Source organism: Notolepis coatsorum (assembly GCF_963971535.1).
Source record: "Notolepis coatsorum genome assembly, chromosome: 17".
Lineage (NCBI taxonomy): Eukaryota > Metazoa > Chordata > Actinopteri > Aulopiformes > Paralepididae > Notolepis > Notolepis coatsorum.
The window spans coordinates 20,025,464-20,048,497 of NC_140181.1; the positions used below are offsets into that span (position 1 = coordinate 20,025,464).

At 44.6% G+C, this 23,034-nt stretch overlaps 1 protein-coding gene across 1 annotated transcript in view; it reads left to right on the forward strand.

Moving 5' to 3' along the window:
• Positions 1-20,340, forward strand: part of LOC311243512 (transcription factor CP2) — a 42,671-nt gene extending 22,331 nt beyond the window's left edge. Inside the window, exons 9-19 of the mRNA XM_084332753.1 lie at positions 1,052-1,137; positions 1,233-1,322; positions 3,041-3,089; positions 6,215-6,256; positions 6,680-6,709; positions 10,007-10,100; positions 12,270-12,360; positions 13,327-13,436; positions 14,389-14,531; positions 17,052-17,103; positions 20,100-20,340. Of these exons, the coding sequence (XP_084188879.1) occupies positions 1,052-1,137; positions 1,233-1,322; positions 3,041-3,089; positions 6,215-6,256; positions 6,680-6,709; positions 10,007-10,100; positions 12,270-12,360; positions 13,327-13,436; positions 14,389-14,531; positions 17,052-17,103; positions 20,100-20,137 (825 nt within the window). The 3' untranslated portion in view covers positions 20,138-20,340. The remainder of the gene's footprint in view (positions 1-1,051; positions 1,138-1,232; positions 1,323-3,040; positions 3,090-6,214; positions 6,257-6,679; positions 6,710-10,006; positions 10,101-12,269; positions 12,361-13,326; positions 13,437-14,388; positions 14,532-17,051; positions 17,104-20,099) is intronic.
• Positions 20,341-23,034: the final 2,694 nt, after the last annotated feature.

A 23,034-nucleotide genomic window follows, 5' to 3' on the forward strand; every position in this document is an offset into this window, starting at 1 on the left:
AGAACAAAATAGTTTTACTTTTATTTAATTAAGTGGGTCGATTGAGAGTCTATGGATAAATGTATTTAATATATCATATAATTAATAATATATCAAATTATTACACTGAACACAGACGGGTACAAGGTGATAAATCTAAATAATAATAAAGGCGCTGTCAGAAGTTTAATTTGAAACCTTTATTTAAACTCGAAAGGCAACTGAGGTTTCCCTCATTTACAGTCGCGTCAAGTGTACATACAGAAATGAGCAAAGAAAAAAAGCATATAAAATCAAGCAAGGATAACAAATCAATTAAAACATCTACAACTTGATTGACAAAGGTTTAAGATCAAGGTTTTAAATCTCAAGCTTTAAGGACTGTTGGAGTTCATTCCATGAGCTAGAGGAGCATCGTAGCAAAATGCAGATTGACCCTGTTCAGGTCAACTCAGGGGACCTTAAGGACCAGGGGCAAATATATATTTGCCAGTCACTAGAATGGGTTCCATAGGTTCCAAAATTCCATTCCTATAATGATGTAGTATAAGGAGGTAGCTTACCAATAATGATGTAGTATAAGGAGGTAGCTGACCAATAATGATGTAGTATAAGGAGGTAGCTGACCAATAATGATGTAGTATAAGGAGGTAGCTGACCAATAATGATGTAGTATAAGGAGGTAGCTGACCAATAATGATGTAGTATAAGGAAGTAGCTGACCAATAATGATGTAGTATAAGGAGGTAGCTGACCAATAATGATGTAGTATAAGGAGCTAGCTTACCAATAAGGGCTTTAAAAGTGAACAAAGACCAGTGTTTGTCAGAGAGGGCCAACCAAGTACAAGGATACAGAAAATCAGATGGCACTTTATTGACCGTTTATATCTATCTCAAACCCAACCTCTATCCTCTAATCACAACTGTCGCTTCCCTCAGACAAACTTTGTTGGGATTGGAGGATCACGAAAGGAGGGCGGGGTTTGAGATAGGTAGATTCCTCAAATAATTTGAAATGTATTGTCACACACAAGTCACACACAAAAACCCAAAGTGTTGCTGTTTTGCAGTGCTCCCCCTGGCCCGAGATCACGTACGTGACGAACTCCCCGTCTCCCGGCTTCAGCAGCACGCTGAACTTCCCTGTGGCAGAAGGGTAAGGATTGCTGCACTGTTTATCCGCCGCACAAGGGCTATTTTCAAATCATACGTACGTTGGCATTATTGCTTCACAGAGATTTATTATTGCAGACAGAACACGCAACATGAAACCACGCAGAGCCACAGCGCAGCCTACGCCTGCGTCCAACAAAGCGTCCCTGCCAGAGCGACCGTGACTGAGTGAGTGCGTGACAAAACGTTCCCTGCCAGATCATCCGTGACTGACTGAGTGAGTGGGGGAGTGAGTGAGTGAGTGAGTGAGTGGGGGAGCGGATAGACCACCGCAACACTTCCGGTATTTTGAGCTCATGGGAGAGAGCGCGGGGGATCAAATGAATGAACGTTGATGAGAGCCTTGACATTAAGTGCTTGTAGCTACGGCTGTGGGGGAGCTGGAGACATGATCCAATAGACCTTTTTATTATACGGCTGAGTCTCCTGAACACGGAGAGACCGACCCCAAGTCGATCGGCACTTTCTCGGCCGAGCTATAGTCACTTTGCCGCACCTACGCCCCAACCGGCACATTCGCAGCTGTAAAATAAAGGTGCAGGTCTGTATCGCTTATTCTCTCTGGAGGATCCAGCGACGTAGCTACAACCACTTACGTCAAGGCTCTAATCGACAAGGCTCTGATCAACATTCATTCATTTTCTCCCCCGCACTCTCCCATGAGCTCCATGTAACGCGGAAGTGCAGTGGTCGATGAGTGACCACAATTTGCCATGCACAGCATGGTGTCTGACTTTAATGTCCCTGCCTGATCGTCCCTGCCTGAGTGAGTGAGTGGGTGAGTGAGTGAGTGAGTGAGTGTGGGAGTGAGTGAGTGGGTGGGTGAGTGGATGATTTGCCATGCACAGGTGAAAAAACTGCAATATGACCTGTCTATGTCTTCCAAGTGTGTTCATTTTGTGGTCAACAACAACTAACAAAGCCCTGTTCGGGTTGTAATGCTGTCCGTCTGTCTGTCTGTAATGATAAATGGACAGTTAAATGGGCGCAGCGATCTCTCCAATGCGTTTCAGTTTATTTAACTAGTATATTAAAAACACGACCTTTCGGCCGAGGAGGTCTTCGTCAGACGTCCTTGGCCGAAACATCCTGTTTTTAATATCCTAATAAAAGAAAACTGATGCTTAAGGAGGGAGCGTTCCGCCCACCTGTCTTGCACTTCAGAACTATTTCTAATTTCCTAATTAAATCATGGTAAATGGCTGCTTTTTTATATAACGCTTTTATCCAAAGCGCTTTACAATTTGCATCTTTGATGCTTATGGAGAGAGTTGTGCCCGTCTATCTTGCACTCAAGAGCTATTTATAATATGCTAATTAAATCAACTCTGATGCTTATGCAGAGAGTGTTGTGACCATCTGGTTGCACCTCTGCTCCGGTTGTTGGAGCCCGACTTTCCTCTTGAGTACTGATGATAAATGGGATGGATGACACTGTCGTACATAATAACCATGTCCACCCACGCTATGATTTGCACTGTTTTGTACAAAGTTATATCAGCATATCCCTCTATGGCAGGAGTTCCTAACCATTTCAGGCAGGTGACTACACCACGCCACACCAGAACCACGCCACACCACAACCATGCCATGCCACACCATAACCTGCAGCCAAAGGTTTTAACCATCAACAACAGAAAACCGCGGTCAAACATTTCTTGCTTGATTCACGTTGGAACATGAGAGCGATATTTCAGTTCCAGTGCCAAAACAAGCACTTTTGGTGGACATACTTGGTGGTAATCAAATAAAAATAAATAAATAAATATATTAAATCAACGTTCCGTCACAAAGAACACTCAAGTTCAGTTGAAGCGGCCGGGACTGGAGTGACGGGTTACTCGCCCCTCCCTGATTTAAACATCTTCCATTTGTTTTCCCTGCAGAAACGGATCGCCCAATCATCAACCTGAGCCTGTCGTTCAGGTAGCAGATGTAAGTCAAATGGACCTATCTCAAACCCCGCTCCATCTTAAACCCCGCCCTCTTTTCTTGATCCTCCTATCACAGCTGTCGCGTGGGGCTTGAGATTTTCCGCCTTCCTGCGTCTCATCCTCAAGATCCAAAGGCTCCGTTCACACTGCGACCCTTAGTGCTCAATTCTGATTTATCTAATTAATCAAATTATTTTGTTTGGCTGTTTTCACGTTTTTTTTTTTTTTTTTTTAATGTGGCCAATATCAGATGCCAGTGTGAACCGGTCACTGACCCGCATGCTCCTGAACTGACCCGCACGCTCCTGAACTGACCTGCATGCACAAATGAACAATAAAGAAAATAGTTGTAAAAGATTGTGACACATGTCAATCTAGAGTGACATAAAAGTCGCATTAAAGTCACATGACTGTTCAGACTGAGGTCACATTGCAAAAGATCAGACCTGTATCTGATTTAGGACCACATACTGTATAAAAGTGGCCCAAATCAGAATTGAAAAGATCGGATTCCATGTGTTGTTCACACTGTCGTTAAAGAATCAGATCTGAGTCACATGAGTAAAAAATTATCAGATTCGGGCCACTCTTGCCTGCAGTGTGAACGTAGCCCAACTGTCTGAGTTTTTTATTTCTTTTTTATTATTATCTAAAAATGAACATCCCATTTATCAAAGGGGCAAATTCACTTTGAACAGTTGCGTCTTCAGGTTTTTCCTGCATAAAAAAATTTGGGCAGCTGCCCGGCTGCAGAGGGGGGGGGGGGGGGGGGGGGGGGGGGTCAGGTGGTCTGCAGGATGAAGGGAGAGGAAATACGTTGAAAGCCGGCTTCTTCCATCTTTCCAGCCCAAGGACAATTGACTGCGAATAGACTGGACTGCTAATGTTAAATACTTTTCTCTTACAAATTAAGTACGAATGAGATTAAATGACTTCCAGACAAATGGAGGGATGATTTGTGCAAATGAGTCACGAGAGCATCAATTACTGCGCTACTGAGATCACTAGCGAACACTCACAAATCTTTCGCTTTCAGCGTCCCACTCTAAAAGTGAATAATTAGCTCAATATTGTATATCGTATTTTTAAAAGCTTGAATCTGCTTTTTGTATCAGTGTGCCAAATCTGAATGAAAGACCTTTGAAGCTTAGAGGAGTTACAAATGGGGGAAATAAGTATTGAACACATCAGCATTTTGTCCCGTAAATATATTTCCAATGTGGCCATTCAAGTGAAATTTTCACCAGACTTTGGTATTAACTCAGGGAATCCAGAAAAAAAATCGAAACATTAAAGTCCATACATAAATAAAGTTATGTGTAATAAAGTGGAATGACATAGGAAAAAAGTATTGAACACACTAACTGAAATTAATTCAATACTTAGTGGAGAAGCCTTTGTTTATAATGACAGCTCCAAGGATGCTTTCTGTATGATGTTGCGAGGAGCACCTGTGCATGGCCGGTTGATGATGGAGGGATGTTGCTTCCACTTATGGATAATGCCCCCAATGGTGCTTACTGGAAGATTCTGAAGTTGTGAAATGCGTCTTTAGCCAATTCTATTTTCATGATTTGCAACAATCTGTTTGTGAAGGTCTTGAGAGCTATTTGCTTTTACCCATCATTTGATGTTTCTTGTGTGGCACCTTGGTAACAAAAAAACATTTTATAGCCCATCAATATATTCTAACCCAGTTGACATTATTAGCATATGGGCTGGCCATACATCTGTATGTAAGACACGAAAATAAAAAATATCAAATCAAATCAATTAGCACAGATAGGAGGTAGAGTTGCCTCCTAATTAGTTTTGGTTTTAAGCTAGTTCCTTGCCTTTCCTTGCTGTGGTGTACTGGTTTTTCTTAGTGTGTCCAATACTTTTTTCCTGTTTCATTCCACATACCGGTAACTTTATTTACATATGGACTTTAATGTTTAGATTTCTTGTCTGGATTTCTTGAGTTAATACAAACGTCTGGTGCAAATCTCGCTTGAATACGCTCATTGGAAATACATTTACTGAACAAAATGTTGATGTGTTCAATACTTATTTCCCCCATTGTATGTGTGTTTACAACGTGAGCGCTGTCTTCTTTAGCTTCGACCTTGTCCATTATGATTTATGAAGTTATGATTATTATGATTACTATTGATAACATTGCGTGTGGTTATGAGCTGTCACCAGATTGGAATTAACTAAATACACACGGCACAAGGTAGAAGCAAGTTTAACAGCAGTTTTATTGCTGTTTGGGGGAAAAGGAGAGGTTAGTGAGATCGTCAGCCAGTCCGTAATCCTCGAGAAGCGTCTTGGTCCGTTAGCGGGGTCCGGTACACAGAAAGCGGTTCTCATGCGGGCAGGGGGCTGATCCGGGAGAAGAGACATCAGGCAAGCAGGGGTCGTTACACATGCGGGTTCTCAGACGATTGGGGGTTATAACACACAGCAGGGTCCTCCTTCCAAAAGCAGATAAACACAGCATTGGTCACACAGACGTTAATCTTCTTCCTCCTCTTCTCGCTCTCTCTCTTCTCTTACTCACTTCCTCTCTCGATCCGTTTTCGCATCAGCTACTCCAATGATTCTGTATCTCTGTCTCCATTTTCTATGCTGCTTGATTGTGTGGTGATTGCGCTCACCTGTCTCGGGCACGTCTGGCACAGGTGCGCTGTATCGGCGCTGATGCGCTCTGCTCTGTCGGGAGTCTCCTCGGATCTCCTAATATGGGCATATGCCCCAGTACCTTGGCTGATGCATATAGCGGCCTTCTATTACCACGCCAGCCGGTCTGCCACAGTAGTATTAAAAAGTTCTTAAAAGTCTTAAATTTAACTTGTTGAAACCTGCAGATACCCTGATATAAAATATTTGTTAGACCTATTTGTTTTTTATTTGAGTGTTTTGTGTTAGTTGCATGTTTAATCAGTAGCGTTGTGTGTGTCCAGTAGCGTTGTGTGTGTGTGTCCAGTATGTCGCCTGTGTGTTTAACCAGTAGCGTTGTGTGTGTGTGTCCAGTATGTCACCTGCATGTTTCACTCCCCTCTAGAGTAGGCAAAGTATTTTTGAACTTTGGGATGTTTGAAAAACACAGATGGTAAAATTTAGAGATGTTCTGCCTTACAGTTGACGACTCATCTACTCAGAGGACCCAGTGAGAGCAGCCAGGTATATATGCTTTTTATTTTTTGTATGAATGGTTCACGAGCAAAGGTGGGATATGTAAAAGATTATGTGTATTTCTCTGATCCTGTCTGTTGTCTCACTGTGTGTATGTATGCATGTGGACAAATACGATTACAAAGACATGCTTTTTCTTTGGTTTCATTCTCTGTATTTCTGCAATGCACTGTGTATAAGCTAACGACAGCCCCCGTTTATTTAAAAAGAAATGAGTTGCCTATATTGATGTCTTTCTACCATTACCCTGTCCATACCTGTACCCCCCCTCCCCCATGCTGCTATGACATTTCCCCCAAGGGGATCAATAAAGGAATATCTTATCTTATCTTACTCTAACAGAATGTGTCTTCAGTCCAAACTGGCAGTTTCACTTGTGATCCTGAGACGTCTTCCCCTTTACTTTCTCAGGTTATTTGCTCAACCTCGTGGGGGGAAAATGTAAGAAAAAACACTTAACACTTAACACTAAAAAACATTTAACACTGCAGGCTTGAAGCCTGTTGTTAGAAAACACTTAACACTGCAGGCTTGAAGCATGTTGTTAGAAAACACCTCCTCATTTCACATCCGGCTGGAATCAGTGTGGGCACAACAGATGTGCTTCAAAAGAGAAGGGCCTTTCTTTTTGGTCGTTAACCCTTTCACTACCACACTACCAAAGGGTTAACCCTTTCACTGCGACAATACAGAAGGTTAACCGCTTCACTGCCACACAATACAGGGTTAACCCTTTCACAACCACACTACAGAAGGTTAATGACAAAAGTGACACCCACATCCTATCTCCATGGCTACTTGATTGATTGAAAACTTTATTAACAGATTGCAGAATGATTGCAGAATGGGTACAATACAGTACAGCTCAATACACACAACTGCTAAGAGGATGAAGACCAGAAAAATACGTTCGTCTTGTTTACATAAGGGTCCTCCATTTTCAATTCCTATCTGTAGTGCTAGAGAAACAAAAGATCTGTCACAACTTTGTCCTTCAACTAAGGTGCACGAACCGGATGAAACAAGGGAGAAGAACTAAGCAACTATTTGGCGGGCCGATGGATGTTTATCATGACATTTATAACATACATGACATACAAATATACAGTACTGTTTAACAGAGATCCTAACAGAAACTATATACATTCGAGGGGGAGAAAACTGTACATTAGGAGGGGGTTGGGGGGGGGGGCGGGGTTTGGACATTTACGGGGGCATGTTGTCGAAGTGCCTTGGTTTTTATCTTATAAATAAAGAGCATTCTTTTTTGAACATCCATCGGCCTCCAAAGAGCTGCTGAATTGTTCTCCCCGTCTGTAGTTCTGACACATTGATTGTTTGATTGATTGAAAATTTTATTAACAGATTGCAGAATGGGTACAATACAGTACGGCTCAATACACACAATTGTTAAGGGGATGCAGACCAGAGAAAGACTTTCGTGTTGTTTACATCAGGGTCCCCCATTTTCAATTCATCATAACATAATATAATACATACTGTATCTTGGCCTAAAGCGACGCTCGCACCGCAGCGGAAGGTGAGGTTTTGCGCTCGCGGCCTCGCTCCCCATCGACCGCCTTCATGCGGCTGGCCATTTTACTCTTATGTCACGATCGGGTTAGGTTCCTTCAGGGAAGGGAACCCAACCAGAGAGCAGGGCCCCGTTCCATGTACCGGGATAACCGAGTTAGCCGGATAACTTTATCAGGCTAACTGTGTTAGCCTGACTTTCCGATTTCATGTACCTGGATTTCCCAAATCACCATGACAACATATCCAAAAGTTTGAGCCTGCTCGAAAGCAGAGTTCAAGTTCAAGTTAGCCTGAACTATCGCCACGCCCCCGCAAAGAAGTGACAGCCCGTTTCCTGAAACTATTCCCACAGTCTACGATCTGCATTATACCATTCTGAATTACGTTTTTGTGCTCCATTCTTCCAGAGGGGGCTTTTGAAATGTAAAATAGACCCAAAATGCTGATATTAAATTCACTTTGTCCTAAATAATGCACGTTATATATACCGTGGCGACGGTGGCGCTCGCTCGTGCGATGTACACATGATGTGGTTATTTTAATTGTAACTGGGATTAAGATGTCTGATGAGATGCGCTGTTTGACGGATTTGAGAAATTGAATGAGCCGTTGACGTCACATTAATGAATGAGGATAAAGGGATAAACTTCATTCAAAACAACGGATATTCTAAACACGGGTCTCTCGTTCATTAATGTATAAACAATGAATTTATCCCATCTGGCCCAGTGGCCCAGCGGTAGTGCTCATCCCTGCCAGTTCAGCGACCGGGGTTCAAATCCCCGTGTTTCCAATATGATTTTTTTGAATATAATATTAATGATTATACGCCAAAGTAGCCTGGTTTTAAGTTAAAATATTATAAATCTACATGCATTGAGGATGTCATTCTTTATATAGCTCTCAACGTGCACCAAATTGAATTATTCCTATATTGCAAAAAGAAGGACGCCGCACCCCGGTCTTGAACCCGGGACGTCCGTGTGGAAGTCAAAAGAACAACCCGTTGGACCACATTGGAGATAAGTTAAACATTGACTATACATCAATCAATGGGCAAGAAAGCCGTCTCGTAATTCTGTATAACAGTTAACTAGTTATTTTCGCTAGCAAGATCTCATTTGATTATTCAATCCAGCAGGCAAGTTTAAAGAAATATAATCTGATTGATTGAGGTAATGAGGGACTTAGAATTAGCCTATAGATAACGCATTTAACTTGTCGGCGAGGCGATTGAGCCTATTGCAATCTGTCAATAAAGTCTTAAATCAATTAATCAATCAATGCCGTTGAGAATCAGGGTCTCTGCCATCGATACGTGCTGGCTTTCCACCTAAAACGGGAGCGCGCATCTAGCCTGACTTGAGCCTGACTCTCAAGTCTGGCTTGAGTTAACGAGACTGAATCCTCCTTTGTGAAACAGGAAAATCCCGGCTTTGAACATCGGGTTAACTGAAGCTGGATAATGACATCTTGATCGACTTAGTTGAACCACGTACATGGAACGGGGCCCAGGACATAAGAGAGCGACATGGCCCGCCGTGTGAATACGGTCGATCGTGTTCGATGGAGAGGGTTTTTTCCCGCCCGCTCAGACCGGTGTGAATCTATCGGCCAATCGGAAATTGGAATTCATTATTTTGACTTTCTGCTTATGAGATTTTATACGATGGTCATTCCAGAAATATCTCTTTAACGGAAACGATATGCATTTGATAAATAAAACAAAGCACATTGTTATTACCCTGAGACATGGCACATTTGAAAATACATGTATGAAATGTTAAAGGAACATGCCAACATTTTGGGAAATTAGCTTACCATCTTCTCCAGAGAGAGACGAGAAGATAGAAACCAGTTTTCTCTGTGTGTTCAGTAGAAAGAATCTGGCTGCATGTTAGCCTAGCTTAGCACAATGAATGGAAGCGGACAGTGCCGGTTAGCCTTCGGGGGAGAGGTGTTAGTTGGACAATGCCTAGGCTAACCGGCACTGTCCGCTTCCATTCATTGTGCTAAGCTAGGCTAACGTGCAGCCAGATAGCTTTCTACTGAACGCACAGAGAGGAAACTGGTATCGATCTTCTCATTTCTCTCTGGAGAAGACGGTAAGCCGATTTCCCCAAATGTTGGCGTGTTCCTTTTTAAAGGTGTTATCGAGGAGATCGCTGTGACGAAACCTTTTGCCTCGTCCCCTTCCCTCAGAATCTGTTGCCTGCAGCGACGCCGCAAGACGCACAGCAGTGGCTCCACAGAAACCGCTTCTCGCCCTACTGCCGACTCTTCACCAACTTCTCCGGTAAGCAGGGCTCGCACAAGGTCCTTGAAGTGCTTAAAGTGCTTGATTTTTGACCCAAAAAAGTGGAGGCCTGGAATTCCTTGAAAATAGCCAATTTTTTAACAAGGTGCTTAAAATTCAAATTCAAATCAACCATTCACATTGAATGTTTTGTTCATCCATGATACAATTGTTCTGAATCAAAACAATTATTCTGAATCAAATATATATATTTTTTTTATCAAATCAAATCAAATCAAATCAAATGTATTTGTAAGGCCCAAGGCCAGATTAAGACTTCAGAGGCCCCTGGGCCAGATTCTTGTGGAGGCCCCCCCACACACACATACACGTGCACGCACGCACAGTGGCGATTTTTTATATGTCACTTTAAAAAATATATAGAATATTTAGAAGTGGTGGGCTCTGAGGGCCAAGCTAAAAGGACTTTGATCACCCCTGCCCACTTTGACAACCTAGGATGGCTTAGAGTAGACGACAGAGTACAGCAACTTGCAATGGGCCTGGTCTACAAGATACACTACACGACCAAGGTACCCATGTACATGTCAAAATACTTCCCAAAGGTCAGTGAATACCACGATCACAACACCAGAGGGAGCTCCACAAATCATGTTAAACCCAGATTCGGCTCAAACAAGGGACTAAACACGTTTCGCAATTATGCCACATCAATGTGGAATGCCCTACCCAAAGCTGTAAAGAAATGTGAATCACTACCCACTTTCAAAAACACTCTCAAAGAACACCTACGGGAGACTGCAATTCGAAACTGGCCCCTGTAAATGTCCTAACACAACCCCCTCCAATGTACAGTAAATGACCAAGTATGGTTTTGTCAATATTCCAACAGACCGGCAGGTTTAAAGCCACCTAGAGGAGGACAGACATCACCACTAGTCCTAGAGACCAGCAGGTTTAATGCCACCTAGAGGAGGACAGACATCACCACTAGTCCTAGAGACCAGCAGGTTTAATGCCACCTAGAGGACAGACATCACCACTAGTCCTAGAGACCAGCAGGTTTAATGCCACCTAGAGGAGGACAGACATCACCACTAGTCCTAGAGAACAAAAAAAAATACTTTCTTGATTCAGAACAATTGTATCATGGATGAACAAAACATTCAATGCGAATGGTTGATTTGAATTTCAGGGACTTTTTGAGCACCTTGTTAAAAAATGGGCTGTTTTCAAGGCATTCCACTCTGTGCATTTGTGCTGGGAAGGGTGCTATAGAAATAAAGCCTTACTTACTTACTCACTTAACCGTCTGTAGTGTGGCGGTGAAAGGGTTAACCTCCCGTAGTGTGGCAGGGAAAGGGTTAACCCTTTGTCGCGTAGCAGTGAAAGGGTTAACCTACCAAATGGTTTTAATAGTTTTTTTTCTTTTAATTCAGATGTTCATTCATATGCTACACGTCAGTCCAGGGACCTGCATATACCTTATTGTGGTACTTCACTTAGGCAGTTCTCAGTGAGGTATAGAGGGTCCAATCTTTGGAATGCAGCTGATCCTATGCTGAGGAAATCTCCATCTCTGCTTATTTTTAAAGCAAACTACAAAAGAATTCTCATCCAAAAGTAGTAGATAGATAATAGGTCATACATGTAGGTATGTATGCATTTGGTTATGTGGGTGGGTAGGTTTGTAGGCAGGTGGGTGGGTTTTTATATATTATTATGTACACAGTATATGCAGTTATGTACTGTGTGTGTGTATGTATGTTTGTATTAACACAAATCTTTTTAATGTATTCTGGTATTTTATAATATGCATATTTTTGTATTTTTGTATGTTTGATTTTATAAAACGGGGGAAGTTCTTGATAAGCCTCTAGGCTTCTGACTTCTCCTTCACAATCGTTATAACTTATTATTATGTATTGTTTTTACTTCTGTTTAACTGTGTTAACCCTTTCACTGCCACACGACAGAAGGTTAGCCCTTTACTATCACACAACCGACGGCGATGCTCCATCATTAGCATCATTAGCTCCGCAAATGCGGAGCTAATGATGCTAATGATGGAGCATCGCCGTCGGTTGTGTGATAGTAAAGGGCTAACCTTCTGTATTGTCACAGTGAAAGGGTTAACCGGCTGTCGTGTGGCAGTGAAAGGGTTAATAAACAAACAAACAAACAAACAATGGTGTTGTCTCCCCCTAGGGGCCGACCTGCTGAAGCTCACCAGGGAAGACGTCATTCAGATCTGCGGCCCGGCGGACGGGATCCGGCTCTTTAACGCACTGAAGGGACGGTGAGGTCACCGGTTCACATCACTCTGCTGTGCCGCCGCGAAAGATGCTGTGTGCAAAAAAAAACGCATTAGGCTTACAAATGGAGCGTTCTCGCTAATGTGCATCATTTAATTGGGTGCTTGTGGTTCAGAGGTTGAATAATGAATTGTGAAATGTCCTTTTTATAATGCATCGCAATGTTTTTCATCTTCTTGTGTATTATTATGTATTTTCATTTCATAATTTTTTAAAGCATCTTCATGGTTTAATGCAGACATATGTTGCAGGGACTATTATAATGATCATATTGGCCATGACTGTATCCATCAAAGGGTTAAATCAAGCATTTTTAAGTGCTTTAGAGGAAATGTCAAAATATTGCGATATATATTGTGTATCGTGATGGAGACGAGAAATATTGTGATATCATTTAGAGGCCGTATCGCCCAGCCCTAGTACGGCCCAGGCTGACTGTCTATGTGTGTGTAACAGGGTGGTACGGCCCAGGCTGACTGTCTGTGTGTGTGTTACAGGGTGGTACGGCCCAGGCTGACTCTCTGTGTGTGTGTTACAGGGTGGTACGGCACAGGCTGACTGTCTGTGTGTGTGTTACAGGGTGGTACGGCCCAGGCTGACTGTCTATGTGTGTGTTACAGGGTGGTACGGCCCAGGCTGACTGTCTATGTGTGTGTTACAGGGTGGTATGGCCCAGGCTGACTGTCTATGTGTGTGTTACAGGGTGGTACGGCCCAGGCTGACTGTCTATGTGTGTGTTACAGGGTGGTACGGCCCCCAGGCTGACTGTCTATGCGTGTGTTACAGGGTGGTATGGCCCAGGCTGACTGTCTATGTGTGTGTTACAGGGTGGTACGGCCCAGGCTGACTGTCTATGTGTGTGTTACAGGGTGGTACGGCCCAGGCTGACTGTCTATGCGTGTGTTACAGGGTGGTACGGCCCAGGCTGACTGTCTATGTGTGTGTTACAGGGTGGTACGGCCCAGGCTGACTGTCTATGTGTGCCAGGAGTCCCAGCAGGCGCGAGAGCAGGAACAGAAGCATGAAAACGGAGATGCTACCAGTAACAACACCTTCTTTGGTCAGTTTGGCAGTCTGCTTGCCTGCAAATCCGCTGCAACATAATGCATACATACACTGAGTAATACAAATTAAATGAAATAAAATGGTGTATTTATTTAGCTGCTTTTATCCAAAGCGCTTTACAATTTTGTTGCTCACATTCACCAATTCACTCACACGCCGATTGGCGTAGCCGACCATGCAAGGTGCCAACCTGCACATCAGGAGCAGTTATGGGTTAAGTGTCTTGCTCTAGGACACATCGACACGCTGCCCGGGAGGAGCGGGAATCGAACCGGGAACCTTCCGACTACCAGACGACTGCGCTACCTCCTGAGCCACTGTCGCCCCATACATACATAATAATACAAAACATTAACAATGCCCAGTCTTTTCATGACAAAAGCAAAGGTTTCTCACTAGGAGTATATGGAACGCCGGTCATTCTGTCCTTCCTTACAATGTAGATTCGATTCGATTCGATACAGGGCGCCCCGGTGGCGCACCACGTCAAATACGCTTGCAGCGTAATCGCAACGTCCTGGGTTCGAATCCGGCCCAGGACATGTGTTGCATGTCCTCCCCATCTATCTCCCATTTTATCTCTGTCCTGTCAATAAAGCACTTAACTTAACGTGACCGAAGAGTCGCATGAATTCTGATATGACGTTGCAAAAAGGACCGCATATGAAAGTGTCCCAAATCGGAACTGAAAAGAATTGAAGAAATGCTGCCCATTAAAGGGGATTTGTGTCTGAATTCCATTGTCCACGGTCGTAGTTTTCACACACAGACACGGAGACGGTCACACTGGTAGCTCTCGTCTGAAGCCCAGACATGACACGTTCACAACATGTCTTTGAGCGTCACATACAGTTCAGACCTTTGTTTGTCCAAGGGAAGCGACGATTGTGATTGGACAGGATCGAAACCAGAGGGTCACATGATTGGTCTTCTTGTCCCGTCCGCAGTCTATCACGCCATCTACCTGGAGGAGCTGACGGGGTCCGAGCTCACAGAGAAGATCGCGCAGCTGTTCAACATCTCGTCCAGACAGATCAGTCAGATCTTTAAACAGGGTCCTACTGGCATCCATGTTCTCGTTAGTGATGAGGTAAGGGTCCATGTTCTCGTTAGTGATGAGGTAAGCATCCATGTTCTCGTTAGTGATGAGGTAAGGATCCATGTTCTCGTTAGTGATGAGGTAAGGATCCATGTGCTCGTTAGTGATGAGGTAAGGGTCCATGTTCTCGTTAGTGATGAGGTAAGGGTCCATGTTCTCGTTAGTGATGAGGTAAGCATCCATGTTCTCGTTAGTGATGAGGTAAGGATCCATGTTCTCGTTAGTGATGAGGTAAGGGTCCATGTTCTCGTTAGTGATGAGGTAAGGGTCCATGTTCTCGTTAGTGATGAGGTAAGGATCCATGTTCTCGTTAGTGATGAGGTAAGGATCCATGTTCTCGTTAGTGATGAGGTAAGGGTCCATGTTCTCGTTAGTGATGAGGTAAGGGTCCATGTTCTCGTTAGTGATGAGGTAAGGATCCATGTTCTCGTTAGTGATGAGGTAATGATCCATGTTCTCGTTAGTGATGAGGTAAGGGTCCATGTTCTCGTTAGTGATGAGGTAAGGATCCATGTTCTCGTTAGTGATGAGGTAAGGGTCCATGTGCTCGTTAGTGATGAGGTAAGGATCCATGTGCTCGTTAGTGATGAGGTAAGGGTCCATGTGCTCGTTAGTGATGAGGTAAGGATCCATGTGCTCGTTAGTAATGAGGTAAGGGTCCATGTGCTCGTTAGTGATGAGGTAAGGAGGATCCACGTGCTCGTTAGTGATGAGGTAAGGGTCCATGTGCTCGTTAGTGATGAGGTAAGGGTCTATGTGCTCGTTAGTGATGAGGTAAGGATCCATGTGCTTGTTAGTGATGAGGTAAGGGTCCATGTGCTCGTTAGTGATGAGGTAAGGATCCATGTGCTCGTTAGTGATGAGGTAAGGATCCATGTGCTCGTTAGTGATGAGGTAAGGGTCCATGTGCTCGTTAGTGATGAGGTAAGGATCCATGTGCTCGTTAGTGATGAGGTAAGGATCCATGTGCTCGTTAGTGATGAGGTGAGGATCCATGTGCTCGTTAGTGATGAGGTAAGGGTCCATGTGCTCGTTAGTGATGAGGTAAGGGTCCATGTGCTCGTTAGTGATGAGGTAAGGAGGATCCATGTGCTCGTTAGTGATGAGGTAAGAATCCATGTTCTCGTTAGTGATGAGGTAAGGATCCATGTGCTCGTTAGTGATGAGGTAAGGGTCCATGTGCTTGTTAGTGATGAGGTAAGGGTCCATGTGCTCGTTAGTGATGAGGTAAGGGTCCATGTGCTCGTTAGTGATGAGGTAAGGATCCATGTGCTCGTTAGTGATGAGGTAAGGAGGATCCACGTGCTCATTAGTGATGAGGTAAGCATCCATGTGCTAGTTAGTGATGAGGTAAGGATACATGTGCTCGTTAGTGACGAGGTAAGGAGGATCCACATGCTCATTAGTGATGAGCTAAGGAGGATTCACGTGCTCGTTAGTGATGAGGTAAGGGTCCATGTGCTCGTTAGTGATGAGCTAAGGAGGATTCACGTGCTCGTTAGTGATGAGGTAAGGGTCCATGTGCTCGTTAGTGATGAGGTAAGGGTCCATGTGCTCGTTAGTGATGAGGTAAGGGTCCATGTGCTCGTTAGTGATGAGGTAAGCATCCATGTGCTCGTTAGTGATGAGATAAGGATCCATGTGCTCGTTAGTGATGAGTTAACCTTCTGTAGTGTGGTAGTGAAAGGGTTAACCTTCTGTCATGTGGCAGTGAAAGGGTTAACCCTTTGTCGTGCTGCAGTGAAAGGGTTAACCCTTTGTCGTGTGGCAGTGAAAGGGTTATCTTTCTGTAGTGTTGTAGTGAAAGGGTTAAAGGGGAACTCCACTTTTTTTGGAAATTAGCTTATTTAACATCTTCCCTGGAGTTAGACAAGAAGATGCATACCTTTTTTGTCTCTGTGCGTGCATTTTAGCTTTGGGAATAGACGCTCCGTTAGCATAGCTTAGCTTCATCACTGGAAGTGAGGCAGGACAGTAGCCTTACAGTGCCTTACAGTGTATTGCAAGGTCTGACATTGACCAAACTTGATATGCATGACCTTGGTGGGCTCTAGGTCAACTCCTGAAAAGGGGGTCAATGTCAGACCTTGCAATCAAAAGTTAGGGGGCGCACTGAAATTATGGCAAGGGTTATTAGCCCCCTAACTTTTGATTGCAAAGTCTGACATTGACCCCCTTTTCAGGAGTTGACCTAGAGCCCACCAAGGTCATGCATGTCAAGTTTGGTCAATGTCAGACCTTGCAATACACTGTAAGGCACTGTAAGGCTACTGTCCTGCCTCACTTCCAGTGATGAAGCTAAGCTATGCTAACGGAGCGTCTATTCCCAAAGCTAAAATGCACGCACAGAGACAAAAAAGGTATGCATCTTCTTGTCTAACTCCAGGGAAGATGTTAAATAAGCTAATTTCCAAAAAAAGTGGAGTTCCCCTTTAACCATTTGGTATAGTGGCAGTGAAGTATCAGTATGGACTGTCTGCCTCTAACGTGGCGTTTCTATCCTCTCAACAGATGATCCAGAACTTCCAGGATGAGGTGTGTTTTGTTTTGGACACAATGAAAGGTATGAGAGCTCGACAGCGACGGGTGACCGAGCAGCAGTTCCTATGTGTCAGAACTGTAGTTCTTATGGGTCAGAACTGTAGTTCTTATGTGTCAGAACTGTAGTTCCTATGTGTCAGAACTGTAGTTCTTATGGGTCAGAACTGTAGTTCTTATGTGTCAGAACTGTAGTTCCTATGTGTCAGAACTGTAGTTCTTATGGGTCAGAACTGTAGTTCTTATGGGTCAGAACCATAGTTCTTATGTGTCAGAACTGTAGTTCTTATGGGTCAGAACTGTAGTTCCTGTGTCAGAGCAGAGGGACTGGGAGACCCATGTTACTAACCACACACTCTATATCAGTGATGGCTGTCAGAATGTAGAGCTATTTAACACATAGTTTAACAAAGAAATACCACTTACAGTACCTTTTTAATTCTTTCCTTTTCCTAAACCTTTGTTCAACAAAAAGTGGAAAAATAATCAATGTGTTTATTCAAACCAGTATAAATATTGTCAGTATAAAAAAGGGGCTAGAAAATCACTGATAAATTACAAATCATTCATTATCAGATCTCCTCTCCAGGAGAATATCCATCTGAGGATATCCGTGCAAAAAGAGAGGGAGACAGACAGACAGACGGGGAAACCTATTGTCAGACCCATAGCGGGAACCAAGTCTTAAAGGGGGTTGGATTTTCATGGGGGTCTGCACCAACCAGGAGCACTTACTTAAGCTTTAACAAAACAACAGCATAAGTAGGCCTACATTAAACAGGAGAGGTCAGCGCCACCATCAGTGAACTGAAAAGAAAACCACTTACAGCAGCACCCTTATCTCAGAATGTACATTCTCAGAATCAGAATGTATATCCCTGACTGTATTTTATTTTTTATTCTTATTCGTGATTTTAGATTTTTTTACTACCTAAATGTTTACTGTGAGCGATCTGTGGTGCTGTATTTCCCTCGGGATCAATAAAGTACTTCTATTCTATTCTATTATTATTTGTATTACTGAATGAAACTTTAAACAGAGAGGCCTATTGGGATGCTAGATCCTAATGTGAAACACTGTGATTTACCTTACCTTGCTACCTCTCTTTTTTATGCTTGCTTATGCCTGTATTTTTACTGTTGTGAAGCACTTTGAACTGCAACTTCTGTATGAAAAGTGCTATACAAATAAAGTTATTATTATTATTCTATTCTATTAAAGGTGCTATGCATTATAAATGTCATTTTTCAGTCTCTAGCATTGTATTATAGTAATAGGAGTTCGTATCAATGTGTTTTTGGGCCTAAATACTATATTGGCGAATTCCTCAGCTACAGCCCATCCCCTCTTTGCCTCTAGTAAATCAGGTCATGTTGATTTGACGACCTGGTGCACGTCACAGGGCGCTGTTTATAGCGCACGGTGATGTGATTGGCTCTGTGGTTTTAGTAATGCCCGCCTCCATTCTTGCTACCTGCAGGGTGGAAGGTTTGTCCAGAAGATCACTAATCAGCTGAAGCCTGATGCGGTTCCCTCGGTCTTCGACAGACAGACCGGCGTTAGCTCTCGGGACTCGGGAGCGATCGCTAGCTACTTAGCACCAGCCGGGGCCGGCGTTAGCAACCGGGAGCGTCGTTGAGCATTCAGCCTGCTGGCTACCTATATCCACTTCAACCAGCGTCGCGGAGCATTCAGCCTGCTGGCTACACAGCTTGTCGGTGTGCTAATAGCCTCTGCAAGCTAACGGTAGCTGGCTAAACAGCTTGTCGGTGTGCTGGAGCCTCTGCAAGCTAACGGTAGCTCGCTCCAGGCTATTAGCACATCGACAAGCTGCTGGAGCTCCCGACGCTCGGCTGGTTGAAGTGGATCTAGGTAGCCAGCAGGCTGAATGCTCCGCGACGCTCCCGGTTGCTATCATGTGCAGGTCCTCTTCTCAGACCTGTGTGGCAAAGCACTGCACACGCATCATGCAAGCTACACATCGCTGCATGTTGATCAATGGTGGCCCACTCGGTGCATCACAGTGGGCTACTATTGTGCTAACAACAACCGCGGTGTCCGGCTTGTCGGCCGGCATGAGTGCTCGATTTGGGGTGGTTCTCTCCTCCTTGTGTGCCCCCGTTCTCGCGGGTGTCCTGCCGGGGAGCTTGTGGACGCGACAACAGCGGCGGCCGTAGCGTTAGTTAGCTCATAGCTATTGTGTACCACTAGCGTTACGGCGGGCTCGAGCACCCTACGGCTGCCGCCGTTGTCGCGTCCATGGGCTCCCCGGCAGGGTACCCGTGGGGACGGGGGTGTACAGAGAGGAGAGAACCATTTTGTGTCGGGCGTGCATGCCGGCCAGCGAGCCGGACGTCGGGATATGTTGTTAGCACAATAGCTACCAAGCTAAGCTATGTTAGCTTCTAACGGTGTATACACAATATGTACAACGACACAATGATTTACATTATTACAAATATGGTAACGTGGTTGTGGCTTTTACAAATAGTGGTAACATATATATAGATAGACAGTACTGCTACATCTCTATATTTATGACATACCATATTTGTATTGCTACAGTACTGCTCAGTACTGCTATGATGGAGACCAGAGAAAGACTTTCGTCTTGTTTACATCAGGGTCCCCCAATTTCAATGCATGGTAACATATTATATATATATAGATAGACAGTACTGCTACATCTCTATATTTATGACATACCATATTTGTATGTAACCTGAAACCTAATCTCTGACGGGGAGATGGGCGGAGCTATTTGGTGGGTGGCTGTCACTCAAAGCATTCTGCCAGAATGGGTGGAGCCAAGCCAATAATAGCCTGCTTTCATGAGGCTGAAAAATGCTGGTTTTGAGTACAAGATTAGAAATATAAAACAATGATTATTTTTGGAATAAAAATTACAGATGTGTTACATAGACTCACAGGAAGTGTGTAAAGTTGCCCAAATAGTGCTAGGAATAGCAGTGCATAACCCCTTTAACCAGCGTGTCCTGTTTCCCCCTCTCTGTCACCAGACGAGGCAAACGACGGCTACCACATCATCTTGAAGTGAAGACCAGGCTGACGGCATAGCCTCCTCTCTCTCTCCCTGTTAGACCCCAGCATCAGCCTCCCTCCGCTCGTCCCGGACCGCGCCAGGGAGAGATGACCTCATCATCCGACGACCCCCCGGCACACCCGACACGCTCTCCAGAGACCGCCTGCCCGGGCCGAAGCGCCTGGTCCTCCCTCCTCTCCTGTACCTTATTGTCTTACTTCGCAAAGGAGCGACTCCGTTTTCCGAGTCGCCGTGTCGGAGCGACGTTCTCCCCCCCCCCCCCCCCCCCGACGTCTCTCTTGAAAGGTCGCGTCTTCTTCTCTCTCTCTCTCTCTCCTCTCTTTCTCTCTCTCCTCTCTCTCTTCTCTTTCTCTTTCTCTCTTCTCTTTCTCTCTTCTCTCTCTCTCTCTCTCTCCTCTGTCTCTTTCTCTCTCTCTCCTCTCTCTCTCTCTCTCTCTCTCTCTCTCTCTCTCTCTCTCGTGTCGCCCGCAGGACGGAGAATGGAAGCACCACAGGTCACCACTGTTTCTTTCTGTCCGTTTGATTACCTGGCGTGCCAAAGCTCTCAGAATCAAGACTTTGCTCATCCCTTATTTTAATATTTTTTTTAATTTGTATTATTATCAGTCTTATGGTGCTTGGAATTTAACCCTCAACCTGCGGTGTAGCATGGATCCCCCCCCCCCCCCCACACACCTCCTCCTCCTGCTAGGCTGCCTTACCGGGTCCAACGGAGCCTGAATGGAAACGTTCTTCACAGACTGAACCTCGAGAGGCGGTGTTGCCACGACGACTGGGACATACAAAAGGGACATTTTGCCCCGCTGAAAGCTGAGTGGTGTCACTGTCAACCTCGCTGTCCACCCCGCTCCTGTGTGTAGCTGTGTTTTTCTACACACCAGAGCACCGTGGTATATGTATATAGTCTCTTTTGCCTTGTCTCCACTAGCCAGGGTTCAGCCGTGCGGTGGCCTTGTCTCCACTAGCCAGGGTTGAGCTGTGCTGCACACAGAGACGGACCCCTTTTCACAACCTGGTCAGACTTGAGCCAAAGCCAGCTGGGACGCTTTTAACCGTTCCGCAACAGTAAGTTACTTCCGGGGTAGGCCTGATTGGCCCCGACAGGCACGTGACGCGCAACTTTCTCTGCCGCGCGGCACGCTCCGCGGAGCGGCAGAGCTTGCGGAATTATGTAACCGTCCTAATCCGCCATGATTTTCATTCGGCGCTTCAGCTCACCTGGCAGAGCAGCGGTCCTGCGATCCTGCGGTCCGTTGTTGACGAGTTCGAATCCCATCAAATTTTTTTTTTTTAACATGATTTTTTTTTTAACGTGTATTCTTTCGCCGGTTAAGGTTAGGCATGGTTAAGGTTAAGGTTAAGGTTAGGCATTGTTTCGGAGTTGGTTAAGGTTAGAACGGTTAAGTTTAGGCGCTGTTAAGGAGCTGGTTAAGGTTAGAGTTTGTCTTAGAGAATGGCAATATTCTTTCTATGGTTAAGGTTAGGCATGGTTAAGGTTAAGGTTAGGCATTGTTTCGGAGTTGGTTAAGGTTAGAACGGTTAAGTTTAGGCGCTGTTAAGGAGCTGGTTAAGGTTAGAGTTTGTGTTAGAGAATGGCAATAGACAGCCTATTTCCGCGCGACAGCTCTCAGCAGCCTCGTTGCGCGTCCTGAGTTTGCTGCGTCACGTGCCTGTCGGGGCCAATCAGGCCTACCCCGGAAGTAACTTACTGTTGCGGAACAGTAACACGCAGCTGGGACTGTTGTCTCGTCGTCATAGTTAACACATTAACTGCCACGCTTATATCCATCAATGTATGATCACTGCCACCAGTCTAAGCCTATGGAGATGTTTACCTTCTTTGCAGGGCTATAACTTTTTAAGTTGTATTGCTAAATTGACATTACTATGGCCCATTCAACATCGATTATCTATCGTTCAGGATGTAGGAACGTTTTACTTTTTCATTCATAGATTCATACGAAAATACCGCCTAGAATATAAATATGTTTTTATCGTTTTCTGCAGTAATTCCTAGAACGCTAGTTATAGGCATAAACCCATATATAGATTACTGCCGTTTGTTGGCGATACACGCTATCTTAAAAATTTCAACTGTACATGATCCTAAACGTTATGACTTATCATGCGCGGATGAACGGGGGGAGGGGGGGGTCGTTTATAATTCCGTGATCGTCAGTAAATGCTTTATGTAGTATGGGTGATATATTGATCAGAGCAGTTTGCATGAATAATAATAAACAAACGCGCTGAAAATGACGTTACTGTCCTCTTACTGTTCGCCGATGAGACTGGAGGAAAAAGATCCCACTTATTTGACGGCGATCTCCTAGATCCATTTCCGGTTTGTATAATCATAATAAACGCCCAAATCATATCGATTATTGCGTTATGGCAGCGATCGCTACACACGGACGTGTGTCTAGAGTCCCGCAACATTATGTGAGTGCCGGACGCATTTCCCCGGTGCACCGAGATCGACTCGATCCATTTCCGGTTGTAACTCGCCGATCATCCACCAGGCGGCAGTATTGAAGCGTTGCAGAGTTGTGCAGGCTCCCACTGTATCAGACCAGGCTCCGTGAGGGCATTCTGAATACCATGGCGAAAAAATTAAATATGATCTCAATAACGTTGTACGCCGTGGAATGGCAGAATTAGCATGAACTTGAATCACGTTGTGCAACGTTTTTTGGCGCAGGATGTGTTAAGCTTGGTGGTGTGGATTTTTATTTTTTTACCTTCTCTTTCTCCAATTTTTCTCTGTTTTTCTCCCCGTCCCAATTTAGTCATTGTGCCAATTCCCCCCCCTCCCCTACCTGGTCGTTGTACGCATGTTCTCCTACGAGTCGGTACAAGGGCGTCCCGAAGCCGATCGCACGCTTCCTCCG